The sequence below is a fragment of the Furipterus horrens genome, unplaced genomic scaffold (assembly GCF_987537825.1).
Source record: "Furipterus horrens unplaced genomic scaffold, mFurHor1.1.pri manual_scaffold_5, whole genome shotgun sequence".
NCBI lineage: Eukaryota > Metazoa > Chordata > Mammalia > Chiroptera > Furipteridae > Furipterus > Furipterus horrens.
The window spans coordinates 49,385,515-49,399,751 of NW_028327175.1; the positions used below are offsets into that span (position 1 = coordinate 49,385,515).

Below are 14,237 nucleotides of genomic sequence, written 5' to 3' on the forward strand. Positions count from 1 at the left end.
TGATAAATTATTCAAATTTGGTTCCAATTTTACTTTAATTTTCTATATTAAGTACGTCTCTGTATTATACATTTTAATTTCTCTATATTAAGAATTTGCCATGAGACAGTCCAGGTAAATAATATAAATACAGCGGCTTTATGTTCTGTTTAGTAGAATAACACAATCTACAAACATAACTCACCTCTAGCATAGAATCTTACTTGTTACTCTTCTTTATTGTTACCTACCAACAAAGTCAATTCCACTATTGTTCCCTCTTTCACAATGAAGGAGGATTTAGGGGAGATGATGAATATATATCTTTGAGTACTTGGGTTAGTATATTTGTAGGATTCTAATTTCCTAGAAGTGGATTTGCTGAGACAAGGATTTTTTTTGCAGTTAAAGTATAGATAGGTATAGTCACACTGGCTGCCAAAAGCTTTTGTACCTGATTCTCTTCCCATCAAACAGTAGCAAGTAGAAGATGGTGGTATCCTTTACATTTCCAATTACTTTCCTAATTTCCTACCTCCTTAAGTTACATGTCTCAATCCCCATAGCCTACATTTAACAATGCAGAAGTTGTGAGATATGAATAAATATTTACTAAAACAAATATAAATTACTAAAGCAAAATACCTTAAAATTAATTTGGTGCACTTTTTTTGACCAAATATATTTATTCAGGTGATACAAAACTGATATGTTGAATAGATGAAAAAAGATAATAGAACCAATTTTTAACATTTTCTTGCTGTTTTTATCTATAAATTTTTCATAATAGATGTTATATACTTCGAGACATGTAAATGAAAAGTACTCTAAAAATAAAAAATACTACTAAACAGAAGAAAAAATTTTAATTTTAATACTTACAATCATCTAGATCTAGAAGTGAAACATTTTTGGTAACAGGATTTCTATCTTGCTTTGTTTTTTTTTCTTTCTCCTATAAAATAAGAAGTATTTCATTATTGCATTTTCTGTTTTAAAAATCTATGAGGTAGTCCTCAACATGTCAAAACAAACATTTTTCCTCTGCATAATCTTCCAAAAAAAATCATATTAAGTTTCTATATGGTTACACAAAATGTTTTTTTAATCAAAATTTTTATTTTAGTTAGCATACAATATTTCTTTTTCACCATGTGAACTGTTAATTATTCTAAAAGATTTTATGCTTAAACATTATAAAGAACCTACAGAAGAAAACTTAAGGGGAACTAATTCTTTTATAATCTGACAACTTTCTGATAACATGAAAATGTGGCTCTTCAGTAGAAAGTGCACAAACATTCTTGAAAATAATTTTTAAACAAGTTGATCTGAGAAAAAGAAACACTCAAACAATATATGCTTAGTGTGAGATGGTCAATGGAGTATGACAGATTAGCCTTGCTGAGATACAGTTTGTGACATGCACTGTACCAGGTACTTAGTATTTCAGCACTGGGTGTGTCAGACTACTTCTGCCAAAGGTATTCATTAAAATCTATAAATGACATTTTCAGGTTCCTGCTCTTTTGGAGCAGGTTCCTCTACTTTCTTTACTGTTTTCCTTTGGGGAGAATATGTATTTCAAAATATATCTGTGCATAATTAGGGCTTCCACCACCTCAGATTTGCTTGTTCAGTTTACTATATTTTTGAAACGTGGATAAACATGGACCAGAAAAAAGTGTCTCTAAGGCTGAGGTGACAGTTTGCTTAGAGATACAGAAAAAATGTGTAATCTTAAAAAAATTAAGTACAGTATTGAGTAGCATCATCAACAATTAAAGAACAACAAATACTATGGTGTTAAATAGATGTATTTTGTTCAAGGTTACTTACCTTTATAATCTTTTTCTTTTTGTTTTTTAAAACAAATCTCAAATTAAAGGCCAAAACTTAAGTTTTTACTAAAATGTTTTTGCTCCTTCCTTCAGTCCTTTGTTCATTAAGATATTTATGTAATTTTTACTATGTATCAGATTCTGTGCTAAACAATGAAAGTAATGCATCCCAGATAGACATAGTCCCTGCCCTCATATAACTTAAAATCTACCAAAGGAGTTTATATCTTATTGTTTATGTGAAGCATTATAAATATGTTAGAAGTATTTTTCTAACCATGAAAGTTATCACTAAAGCAAAAGGTACATTACTACCATTTAAAGTTTACACCGTGTTAGAGTTACTACCACACCATGCATACATGAAAAGAGCAATACTCAAATTATATGACAGGTAACCTTTTAAAATACTGCTTGTTTTTCCTCTAACACCCAATAGTCAACAGAAAAAAAATATTTTCCAGGCTTCCATAACAACACATTTTAAAACACCAACTAAAAATATCAGCATTGATTTTCTTCCTCAAAATAATTATTTCTGCCACTAAAAACTCCAAATCAACTATACGAGTTTTAGTTTTCATTAGTTATTTATAAAGGTTTTTCCCTTTCTCCACAGCTCAAATGAATAACAGGGCTAAGGAAAAAAATAGAAGAAATGTTAATTTTGAAGCGAAATGTAAAAGTCGTAAGGAATAAAAACATGTTCAGGAAGCAAATGCCATCTCAACTAGAATATTATTCCTGTGGAGAAAGAATGTAACAAAAAGAGCTTATCACCATGTGACTTATCAAAATGCTATGCTGAGCACAATGGGTGTAGCTTCCTATAAGCTACAATGGTGCATGACTGTCTTTATGGAACTGTAACCTCCCCACCTGAAAAATTAGAAACCTATCAAATCGAGATAAAGTTAAAGCTGTAGGCAAGTCTATACCTTATTTTCTACTTCACAGCTAAGAGTCTGTAACAATATCTATTAAATACACATCAGGTCACATACAACACAAGATAAGAGCTGCATGTGAAATTGGGATAAAGCCTAAAACAGAAAGAAAAAAGGCTTTCAAGAGGACAGAATTTCATTGACTTTCTGAGAACAGCAAATAACCAGTGACTGAAACACAACATTAGCAATAGATAATGGTCATTTCTACTAAATTGAAAAAGCCTTGCATTCTGAATCAAGGCTATAAAAAGCTTCATGATGTGTTTGGCATTCCTCTCCTATGTTATATTTCATTTTTCATTTTAAAAAATCCGCAGTAAGTTCAAAACATTTTCATACTTAAAGGGTCTACTATAAAAATAAAAATCTGAATTCTAAACAAAGAAGTTAAGAGCCCTATTCCATCAAACATTTCTCCATTTGCAATTCATCTTGGTAATAGAGACAGAACCTGGGTAAATGCATATAGGACTTGAGGCAGGAGATTTTTCTTGCTCAATGCATAATTCATGTGCTCCGCCTGCAAAGTGTGTAAAATGAGAATTTCACACTGCAGCATGAGCCATGGAGCTGCAGAGAAAAGGCAGATGAAATCATATTTTACTGTGTGAATTTTATTTCTTACCCTCCCAATATTTATACAAAACCATCATTGACAAACCAAACACACTGACAGATCACCCACTGTTTCCATTGTGTTAGTACTTGAGAAGAGATCAGGCAGAAACACAGACAATTTGTTTTTGTATATTTTTTTAAATAGAGAATTAGGTTTTTAACAGCTGAGTGACTGTATTAGACTTTTATAAGGACAACAGTAACTGATCTTAAAATCTCACTATAAAAATACCTACTTATATATTCATCATCTTCAAATCTCCATTTTGTTTCTATGGTATTCAATTATACACCTTAACACATCAACATTTTCAAAATAAAATACAAAGTCACAGGGTTAAGAAACTGATTTCTATTTAATATACTTCATTTCATTTTCATGCTGATTAAAAAAAAGGGAAAAAAATTCTTACATAATATGCATCAAATATGCTTCGTAAGAGGAAATTATTGTAAAGAGGTTTCAAATTTTAAATGTTAGAACAGGATTAGTATATAAAGTTTGTCAAACCCATACTATGCTTTGAAATTAACAAAAATTCAAGACTGGTGTTTAGCCTTACAGGGCAAGATATTTGCATGAAATATTTTCAATTAGAATTACCAACCAAGGACAATTTAACAACTCTCTTGACTTCAAGTCATCTAACAAATTTGATTTTAAAAATCTGAGGCTCACACTTACACTGTGCTTTAAAACAAAAGTACATTACCAGAAAATTGAGGTTTTTTATAAGTTAAAAATTTGTCTAAACTGTTAAATAAATCTTTCCTATTACATTATATCTACTTCAATAAGAAAGCTTACTTAATGCCATTCACTATTATTTAAAGATCTCAAATGAACTGAAATAATATTTCTGTTCTGGAGAACTTAAAATATGAACTAAACTGGGAAAGACAGAAATTGAAAGAGGCAAGGTTTTGAATTACAAGTAAAAACCAATATTCTACAATTTTCACAGGAGTTATAATTGCAACATACATAAATATTTGTGAAAACACAAGTAAACCTTGTTTCCTGTATCTCAAATAGGGCAGAAAAACAATCAGAAAATAGTTCCTTTCACTCTTATCCATAATCTATTTCAGAACACAGGGCAAATTTTCTTTAAACCCAATTAATTGGGGCAAAAAAATTATTTCATAAAAAGGATTAGACTCAAAATATTTGTCTATTATATATATTTCAGGAACAAACACCTAAATATGCTTGCCCATCAAGATAATTGTAACTAAAGAGAGAACAAGATAATTACCTTTGGTCATTACTGACAATATCTGATCTCAAATAAAAACATCTCTCAATCAATAATACAATCAAACAAACATAACAAAAGAAGAGAATATATGACTATAGTTTTGCATCTATGGATCTGCTGGGGTATGGTATCAAATGACAAACACTTCAGGAACATAATTTAACAGTGGTTCTCACCCTTTGACTGTCCCTATACCATTCACATGAGTAATACCCTTTCATCAATATTGTATTTTATTCCACGCAGTATTCTCAACTAGGAGAAGTAAAAGGACCATCCTCTGATACAGGGCCCTCTTCTTCTCAGCTTATACTTTTTGTAATTAGAGAAACAGTGTAAAAGAAAAAACTAAGACATAGCACTGGAAAAGCATATAGCATGTTAGGAGAACCACGAAGAGTACACTGGGATCGGAACATAAGGAACAAAAAGGAAGTTAACTCTGGAAAGAGAAGTTTGGACTTCTGAGCCTGAGGAGTTCACTGAACTCAGATGATAATGGAGCATCATTATCAGTCATGTGAGCATTAATCTGGAGCTGCACAGAGGACTGGGGTTGGGGAAGCTCTGAGAATGACCAACGGCAATGACCTATAAGTGAGGTAATGAAGAACTGACCTACAATGGCGGTGCTAGGAAAAGAAGAAACAGATCTGAGAAATAATACACAGAATCTCTAAGACTTGTGTGAACATACAGGGTGAGGGAGGCATCAAAGGCAATTCTGGAGCTACAGATCTGGAAGATTTGGGACAAAGAATTCTGGTACCAAATGGCAGAGCATGTCTTCTTCTGGCTGTATCAATATAGCTAGTGACAGATCTAAGAATTTGGTTTTAATTTGGGAAGAAAAGTTATAGCTGTTGTAGGAACTTTAGAGATGTTATGGAAGAACTCACTCAAAAGTTTTAGTTGAAACTATAGAAAGTGAATGGGTCTCACAACAGGAAAAATGTAGAGGAAAAAAAGACTAAAAATAATTCACATAATTTTTTTATTAATGTGATGTATTTTTAAATTAAATCATTGGGGTTACATTGGTTAATAAGATTATACAGGTTTGAAGTGTACAATTCTATCATATATACAGATAATGTATCATAATTAATATTTTTGAAAAATAATGTATACTAAGCACTAACTCTGGGGAAATATTCACACTTGGGTGTCAGAAGGTGGTAAAAGTGATGCAGTCAAAAGACTGAAAGGCCAAAGAATGCAGGAAGTTACAAGTAGTAGGGGAAGAAAAGGATAATTCCTGTGAGGAGGCACTGGGTGGGGGAAGATCACGGTTGACTTTGCAGAGTGCAATATCTGTAGGAAGTGATGGGAGTGAAAAACAACGTCAAAGGGACTAAGAAATAACTGTGTCAAGAGGCAGTGGATGGAGAATATCTAGATTACTTTTCTTTTTCTTTTTTCTTTTTAAAAAATTGTTTTTCTTTTGTAGTTGTCCCATTTTTTCCCCCATTGCTCTCCCCTGCCCTGCCACTCACACAATGGAATAGATTATTTTTCTAAACTCTCGTTGTCACACAGTCTCTGTCTCAATTCTACTCCCTCCTTCCCCTCTCTCTTTAAATGCTGGGAAAAACGTTGAGTGCTTTGGTTAGCAGAGGAGGCTTTAGTGGAGAATAAGATTGAAGGTACAAAGGAAGCAGATGATTCTCAACAAATCAAGGTCAAAAGCAAGTAAGACTTATTCTTGGGTAAGTGGATAGGGATCACTTACTCAGAGCTATTCAAAGAAAAAGGAGGGTAAGTAGTTTGTGTGTTAAGAGAGCAGAGTGGTAGGAGATGCTCAGAGCAGGTGGCAGCTCAGGATTCTGCAGAAAGTGGATGAGATCACAGGCTGCAAGTAAGGGGTTATCCTGGAATATTGACTTTTAACTTGAATGGTATTAAAAAAAAAAAAAGAGTAAAAAAAGGAGACATAAGCGTATGACAGATTTTTGGTTCCTTTTAGCATTGGTGGTCTCTTATGGTCTTAATGTTTAACTTAAAAAATGTGAACACCCATGTTTCATATTTATATAATGCTTTACATTGATTTTCCACACTTGATTTTTAATAGAAGCTTTTAAAGAAGTGGAGTAGGTATTAGCATTTCTACTTTATAGATGAGGAAACTGAAGTACAACACTATGCCTATTCCTTGGGACGATCATGTTCAAGGTACCTCAAGTTCTCATTTTCATGCTCAGTATTCCCAAAACACTTTGTCCAAATAATAGAAATGGACTAGAAACAGTAAAAGTATAGACTTAAAGTATATGAATTTTCAGCACTAAAATACTGTCATGCTAAATTAAGGTAAAGCACCCACTATCTGCCTACATTACTCATAATTTAGAGTGGAAGCTATAACACTTGGTGCAAGGAGGACTTCTGTACAATTACAGAGTTGCCCATTATTAGAAAACTGGTATACTTGTAATTGCATGGTATACTCCAAATCACTCAAAGAAATAGAAAGAAATAGTTATGGTGGCTCCAAGGTGGAGAATATTTCAACTGATAAATTAAAATAAACCATCCTATCTGTCTACTGTAGACAGGAAAAAATCATTCTAATATAGAGAAAATAAGCCACATAAGCAAAACACATAGACATGAAGCTATCAACAACATGAGTAAAGACTGAATTTCTCGAGTCTTGGCTCACTGCAATAGTTTGAAATTTTATACTGATATTCTACAGTAAAATATTTTCAATTATTTAGAGATTTAATCTGGTCATTGATACTTTTTGACAAAGAAGAACCAAACTGAATTGCTGACATGGGTATCTCTGTGGCTTTTGAATGGTGTCCTAAGCCCCGCTTCCAATACTACATAGGCACTGAAATCTATACTTTTTCAACTTCTGCAAAACTTCCTAAGAATAATTCATTTTAATTCCACCCACTTGACATTCATTGATTTCTTGTTTGGTTATTTTTAAAAACACTGATTTCTTATTCTTGGTTGTACTTACTGTCAAATTTTAAAGCTTCTTTATTTTATTTTAAATAACACCTTAAGCTTTTTTGTAATTCAATACAAGTAGGAAATGAGAAGATATCAAATTCACTATGTAGAAGTTTTTATATGAGACCAGATTAATAAATCTAAAAATCTGTAAGATTTAATGTAAATTTTTGAACCAGAAATCTTAGTTATATAACATATAGATACAAGTTTTAAACAAAAATTCAAGTTTAAAATAGGTTTTACTATAAAAAGAATATTTGAAAGAAGGTAAGACAAATATCAGCCAATTTCTAAACATGCTTATTCTTTAACAATACATTTCTTGACAGAGGAGGGTAATTATATACTTCAATGAATTTATTTTCATCCTTGGCTACTCAGATGACTTATTAAAGAAACTGATAAGTACAGAAGAAATAAATGAAAAAAAAAAACATTAAGCACAACATTTGCTTTTGATTTCAAATATCCTCTTACTATACAGGAAAATATTTTTTTATTCTAAAAGAACTTTTATCAATAATAAATGTTAAGTTTTATTGAATGCCTTTCATGAAATAATTGAATTCAATTTAAAAGATAAGACTTGACCATATTTTCAACATATGGAATACTGTTTATTTAAAAAAAGAAAACAAAACTATTGCATTTGAAGCCTAGCATTAATATGATCCATTTATGGGAAGGGAGTAAAAATTAAAGATCAGAAGGATGTGTATTTTCTGAATTTTATATTAATAACTGCACTTTTGCAATTTATGCTTTCATGTTTTTGCTGCTAAATGGACACGGTTAAAGGTTAAAAATAAATCAAAAAGCGTTATCATTCTATTACATAAGTGGCTTTTACCTTTGTTTTTAAAAATATGGTTACTGAACTTTTATTAGTTAAGGAATGTATATCATTTGATTAAACTTTTAAAAATATTCTGTTATCCAAAACACCTGATATTTTTAAAAAGGGTTTGGTCTAAGTTTCTTATGCTGCATGCACATTTATATTCCTTTGTTCAATACTATTTCTGTATTTCCTTTTACTTCCCCTTCAGCAAAAGCCTCCCGTGTCACGTCCTAGCCAAGAACAACACAGGCCATAAACACTGAGCTCTCTAATTTCAATGGCAAAAGGTGAAGTTAAAAAAAGTTTCTAAATTCTCTAAAGCTTTGAGCTACAAGGGAAGCCATTTCTAGGAAAAAATAATAGAAAATCATAGGTGCACATGAATGAAGATGATGTTTATTTCAGTTGTCAGTGACAATGTTAAATTCATTTCTTAGCTTCTTGATTTTCTACAAAACACTAATTTTCAGAAATATTTATTCTTAATTTGGAAAAGGCTATAAAAACATTTACTTTCCATCACAACAAATGTGTAACCTCTTACCTTAGTGACTTTCCTGGATTTAGATTCACTTTCTGATTCTGATTCAGATTCTGAAGAACTGTCTTCTATTGAACTAGATTCTGCACTGGAAGAATCTGAAGTTTCAGATTTTTCATTTTCTTTCTCCCCATCTTCAGAATCACTATGTATAATAATAAATTTTGAAATATTAATTTTAAATCCTCTATATAAACAAGTTTAAGTAATTTAAAAAATCAAATGGCAAATGTTGCCACATTTGTCCATTTTGCCTATAAATAAGAACTTTTACTAGAGAAGAGTATTTCACTGAGAACCACTACTTCGTAGTATTGAAAAAGATGATAAATATGGTTTCAAAATCTCAGAACATATTAGTGAAGTAATAATAAAGGTTGTATTATTTATAACTAAATAAATCAGAACCCATTCAAAACCAATTATATGAGTACATCACATACTCTCAAATGCAAAAGATCATAAAATAAACTAAATAATATCCTAAGCAGAAAAAGAAAATAATTAAATGTTTTATTTACCAGAAATATACATTAGGTGCTAACAGTAAAACTTCAAAGATACTTGGGTTGATTTTAAAATGCTGTATGAAAATACTAAGTGTTCATTAATAAGTTTAAGTTATTTATACATATACTTTTACTAAGACTTGCATTTTATAATTTTTTCTGTCCAAGAAAGTTATTTACATATATTGCTAAATGTGACCCTAAAACATGTTATGAGAAAATGTTAACCAGTTCAAAAGAGAATTCTTCTAATAATGCACCAAGTCTTCTAAAAAGTAAGATAATCAAATATCAACTTTAAAAATACCAAACGATCAAACGCAAGTGTTGATACCATTCATTCATTTGTTCACTCCCTCCCTCATTTAACAAGTACTTATGGATTGCCCACCCTGTGCTGGCACTGTTAGGTGCTAAAGATAACAGTGGTTAGTAAGATACAAATGATCTCCATGTGCGTTCCTTACAGAGTCTACTGTCCACTGGAGGACATAGAGAAATATGATAGCACGGACAATAGAGAATGGTAAGTAATAAAGTATAGTGTGTCATGAGAACATGTAAAGGGTCATCACAACAAACTTACGAAAACCGTGAAGGCTTCCTAGGAGAAGCAGAAGTTGAGAAATAGGAATAAGGCAGGCAGAGGGCAGGGAGGTAGCTCTCCAAGGAAAAGGATAACATGTGAGAGAGCCAAAAGGTGTCAGGAGAAGAGCGATGACTTGTGGGCTTTGACATTTTCTCAAAACTAAAGGTTTAGCTGTCCTTACCGTGTGTGTGTGTGTGTGTGTGTGTGTGAATCTATCTTGTGCCTGGTGTGTTACGAACTTCATACCAATCATCTAATTTACACATTCCACCATATTTTTACTGGATGCATCATTACTCTATAATATTCAAGAAAGTTAAGTAACTTGCTCAGAGACACATAGCCAAGAGGCACAGAACTGTAATTTAAATTCATGTCTGTCTTACTCTGAAGACCATATTCTCCCTACTACACCATACTATCTCCCTTCCACTGAAAACACTTTGGAGTATAAAATTCAAATTTAGTCATAAATAATCATAATTACCAAAGGGTGGTTTTGAAGATACTTAAAGCTTCTTAGCTTAAAAAAAACTATCATACAGTTATACTGGCTAAGTTTTTAAAAAACCCTAAGAGAAGGCAGAAAAACATATGGGGAGAGAGAGTGGTGAGGCAAGGGAAGAATCAATATTTCCTAGAATTGATTTTTTTTGTGGGGGAAAGATGATGGCTGTTTATTAAAAATGGAGTCATGGTAACATCTCAGAGCACATGTAATTATATTTGATGACTAAAAAATATGTTGTTTTCCCCTAGCAAAGAATAGCAATTTATTATCCCTAATTCAATGCTTAAAACATGTACTTAAAAATATAAGGTTGAGAATGCATCTGAGATTCCCTTTGATGTAATAAACAATTCTTTAAAATTCAAGTATGGCTAAAGAGAAAAGTCCATTTCTGAAAGAAAAAAATAATGAAACTAATCTAATACATGATTATAAATTTCTAGCATACTGGCTTCTGCTCTCTGAAAATATATTTAGTACACTGAATCAAACTTTCCTTTCCTAGAAATAATATACTCATTATAAACTACGTAATCATAGCTATTCTGGTATTAAACCAGAACCAAAGAATTTCTCTTAAAGAAAGGGAAGAATCAAATAAAAGACTATTACAAACCAAGTAACTACTTTGGTGCAACAAGGAGTCATTCCAAACATATTTAACTTCTAGCATTTGAGATAAGATTTTAAAGGTAAAAGTGTTACTTTGTTATGCATCACTCAATTTTGATGGGTAATTATTGTTTACCTTACTACTTAGAGTTTCAGATGTTAATCTAATGAAAAGAATTTACTGGTAACTAGCTTTTTAACTTTGCAATGATGAAAAGCCTGTATTAATTTAACCTACAGATTTCATTTGTTCTGAACAGGAAAAACAATATAAATCACTTTTAAAATCATTAAATCCTGACTTAAATTAATAAAGTCATAATTAGGGTATTATGCTGTGTTTGTTATGGAAGTGGCAGGGCGAGCTGCTTTAATTACTGTCTGTAATAAAAGGAGCAGAGAGCGTACTGCGCCCCAATCAGTGCTGTCAGCCACGACTGAGCTGGGCTGCAAGCTCATCAAGGGAGCGGGCAGCGGGCTCCCGGGGAAGGGGCCATCATGTCTGCAAGGCCACTCACTGACAGCAGTGGGGAAAACAGACTCTTACAATCCAAGGTATCAACCCCAATTACTTAAAATTTTAATGATACTTTAATACATGATAATGTTGTTGATAATGGGAGATCTGAAAAAAGTGCTTAACACTTATATATCTTACGACCATCTTCTTCACAGCCCCTGACTCTAATATTTGGATCATAATCTTTTTAATATAACATTATTTAGAAAAATCAATTGTCTTGGTTACATAACGGCAAAGTGTTGAAGGATTTGATATTAGCCCTCAGCAAAATTGCTACGGAAGGTAATTAAGTGTTTCATACTTACTTCTTGATCACTTAACTCAACCTTCCAAGGTTAAACCAAGTTTTGAAATATAGCCCCAAGATTTGTTCATGTTCAAAATGAAAACTAAGCATTGTAAATAGAATAATGTGAACTAGTATTCTAAATTAATTTTACAGGATTTAATATATGTTCAGGAAAAATAAATGCACACTTGTTTTCACACTCTATGAAAAAGGAAAAAGTCAGCCTGGCAGGAAACACCATAGAATATTTTTTGAAGAAAATTCTGTGAAAATAATTTACCCTTTCTCTTTGGTTTTGGAGGTCCTCTTGGCTGTTGTTTTGTTCTCCACCTCAGACTCACTTCCGCTCTCGCTCTCCCTGGAGGAGTCCCCGCTGTTGTCATCACTGCTGTCTCCTCCTTCATCCTCTTCTCCACTTTCACTTCCAGATTCACTCTCTGAAAAAATAGAACCAGGTGCTTTTTGATTTATTGCCACTTAATTATACAGAAGGACACAAGTAACTGTTAATATGCGTCACAAACGAAACCAGATGTTGAATGTCAGTTTACTGAACCCCATTTATTAACACTTCCTATTTCCACACTCCAATCATTCAGACTTTTGGAATCCTGCAGCAAGGTGAGTGTGGGGGACTCTGCAAGACACAGTGGGGCTGTGATAATGACTGGGAAAAGCAAAGGAAGGATGAAACAAGTACGTAAACCAAATCTGAGAGAATCTCACTTTTCAAACCTATAAGTATCTAGCCATGGCAAAAACTTTAAAAAAATAATAATATAAGGATAAAAAATAATTTTTAATTCTTCTATTGATAAAAGGAAGTTTAATTTAGAGAAGAAAAAGTTAACAGTTGAATCTTCTTAAGAACAAATTTTGAGAGGGAAATGAGTCATTCAAATAATCTCCAAATATCTCTCAATTCAAAGGCAGCAAGCAAAATTACTAAAGTTATTACTTATTTTGGCTAGCATAGGAGTTTTCCATAGGTCAAAGAGATGATGAAGTTACAACGAAGAACTATACATTTAAGTGTTTTATGTATAAATTATGGCATACTAGGATTCTTTGGTAGAAGTGCTGCATATAGCATATTTATGTGAATTTTAAACATAAAACATAATTTTATACCTCTTAAAATGATTATAAGTACAGATAAAGATGGAATACTGTTGCCCCTACAGTGACCTATCTGACGTAGCCCCCTTAGGCAGAAACATAACCTCTGGTTAAAATATTATTCCAATAAGTTAATACTATCTATTTTATGAGGATTGATTTATGTTGTGTCGTGTGTCGTGTTGGCAGCCGTCGGTCTCGAGAGACGATGGTGTAGCTTCTTAAGAGTCTATCTGCACCGCCGAGAATGGCTGTGCAGTCCAACTCGGGAGTGACACGGTATCTGTCTCCTCCCATGTTGAATCGACATCTTGCGATGACGCTGGAGTGTCCTCTCCAGTGAAGCTGAAGCTACAGAGCCTGGGCAGGGTGATATGGAGGGTCTGCTGTTGCCCATGCAGCAGACCCCCCCTCTCTTCGCAGCTGAAGGGTCCAAGGGAAAGACGGAGTCAATACAGCTTGGCTTCAGGTGCGCCGCAGGAGTTGCCGGTGTTGACTACAACGTCAAACCGCCTTAGGGACTCCGGCTCCGGATTTTCTGTCGGGGTTTACTCCCCTAGCCTTTCCCCTGAAGAGGTATGCCGCAAGGCAGCGGAGGTTTTTTGGAGTCAGAGTTTTCCTTCTCTGATGTACCCTGACTGGAAGATCAAACCAGCGACACTTAGCTCGCAGGCCGACGCTCAATCCACTGAGCCAAACCAGCCAGGGCATTGATTTATGTACCACACAGTAAAAAGCTAGGAGTCTCTATATTCTTTTGGAATAACTTGTTGGAATATATGGTTCAAATCCTGGCTTTGCCACTTTCCAATTGTAAGACTAAGCAAGTTATTCAAACTCTCTAGTTTTCTTTTCTGCACATGAGGATAAAAATACTAGCTACTTTATTGAGGTGTTATAAAGATTAAATGATTTGAAACATTGTAAAGAAGATTAGGATATAACATTGTCTGCCACATAGAAAGGCATTTATTATCATGGGCTTTTACAAAGAGCAAAATTTATTTTACCAAAACCTTACAAAGACAAAACTGCTGAATAAAGACATCCTACATTTTTTGTGATATCAAAATTGCACAC

The 14,237-nt window shown here is 33.0% G+C and overlaps 1 protein-coding gene across 1 annotated transcript in view; it reads right to left on the reverse strand.

Moving 5' to 3' along the window:
- Positions 1-14,237, reverse strand: part of AP3B1 (adaptor related protein complex 3 subunit beta 1) — a 258,639-nt gene that overhangs the window by 77,810 nt on the left and 166,592 nt on the right. The window contains exons 19-21 of the mRNA XM_090276405.1: positions 12,319-12,475; positions 9,009-9,150; positions 862-934 (exon numbers count right to left, since the gene is read on the reverse strand). Of these exons, the coding sequence (XP_090132531.1) occupies positions 862-934; positions 9,009-9,150; positions 12,319-12,475 (372 nt within the window). The remainder of the gene's footprint in view (positions 1-861; positions 935-9,008; positions 9,151-12,318; positions 12,476-14,237) is intronic.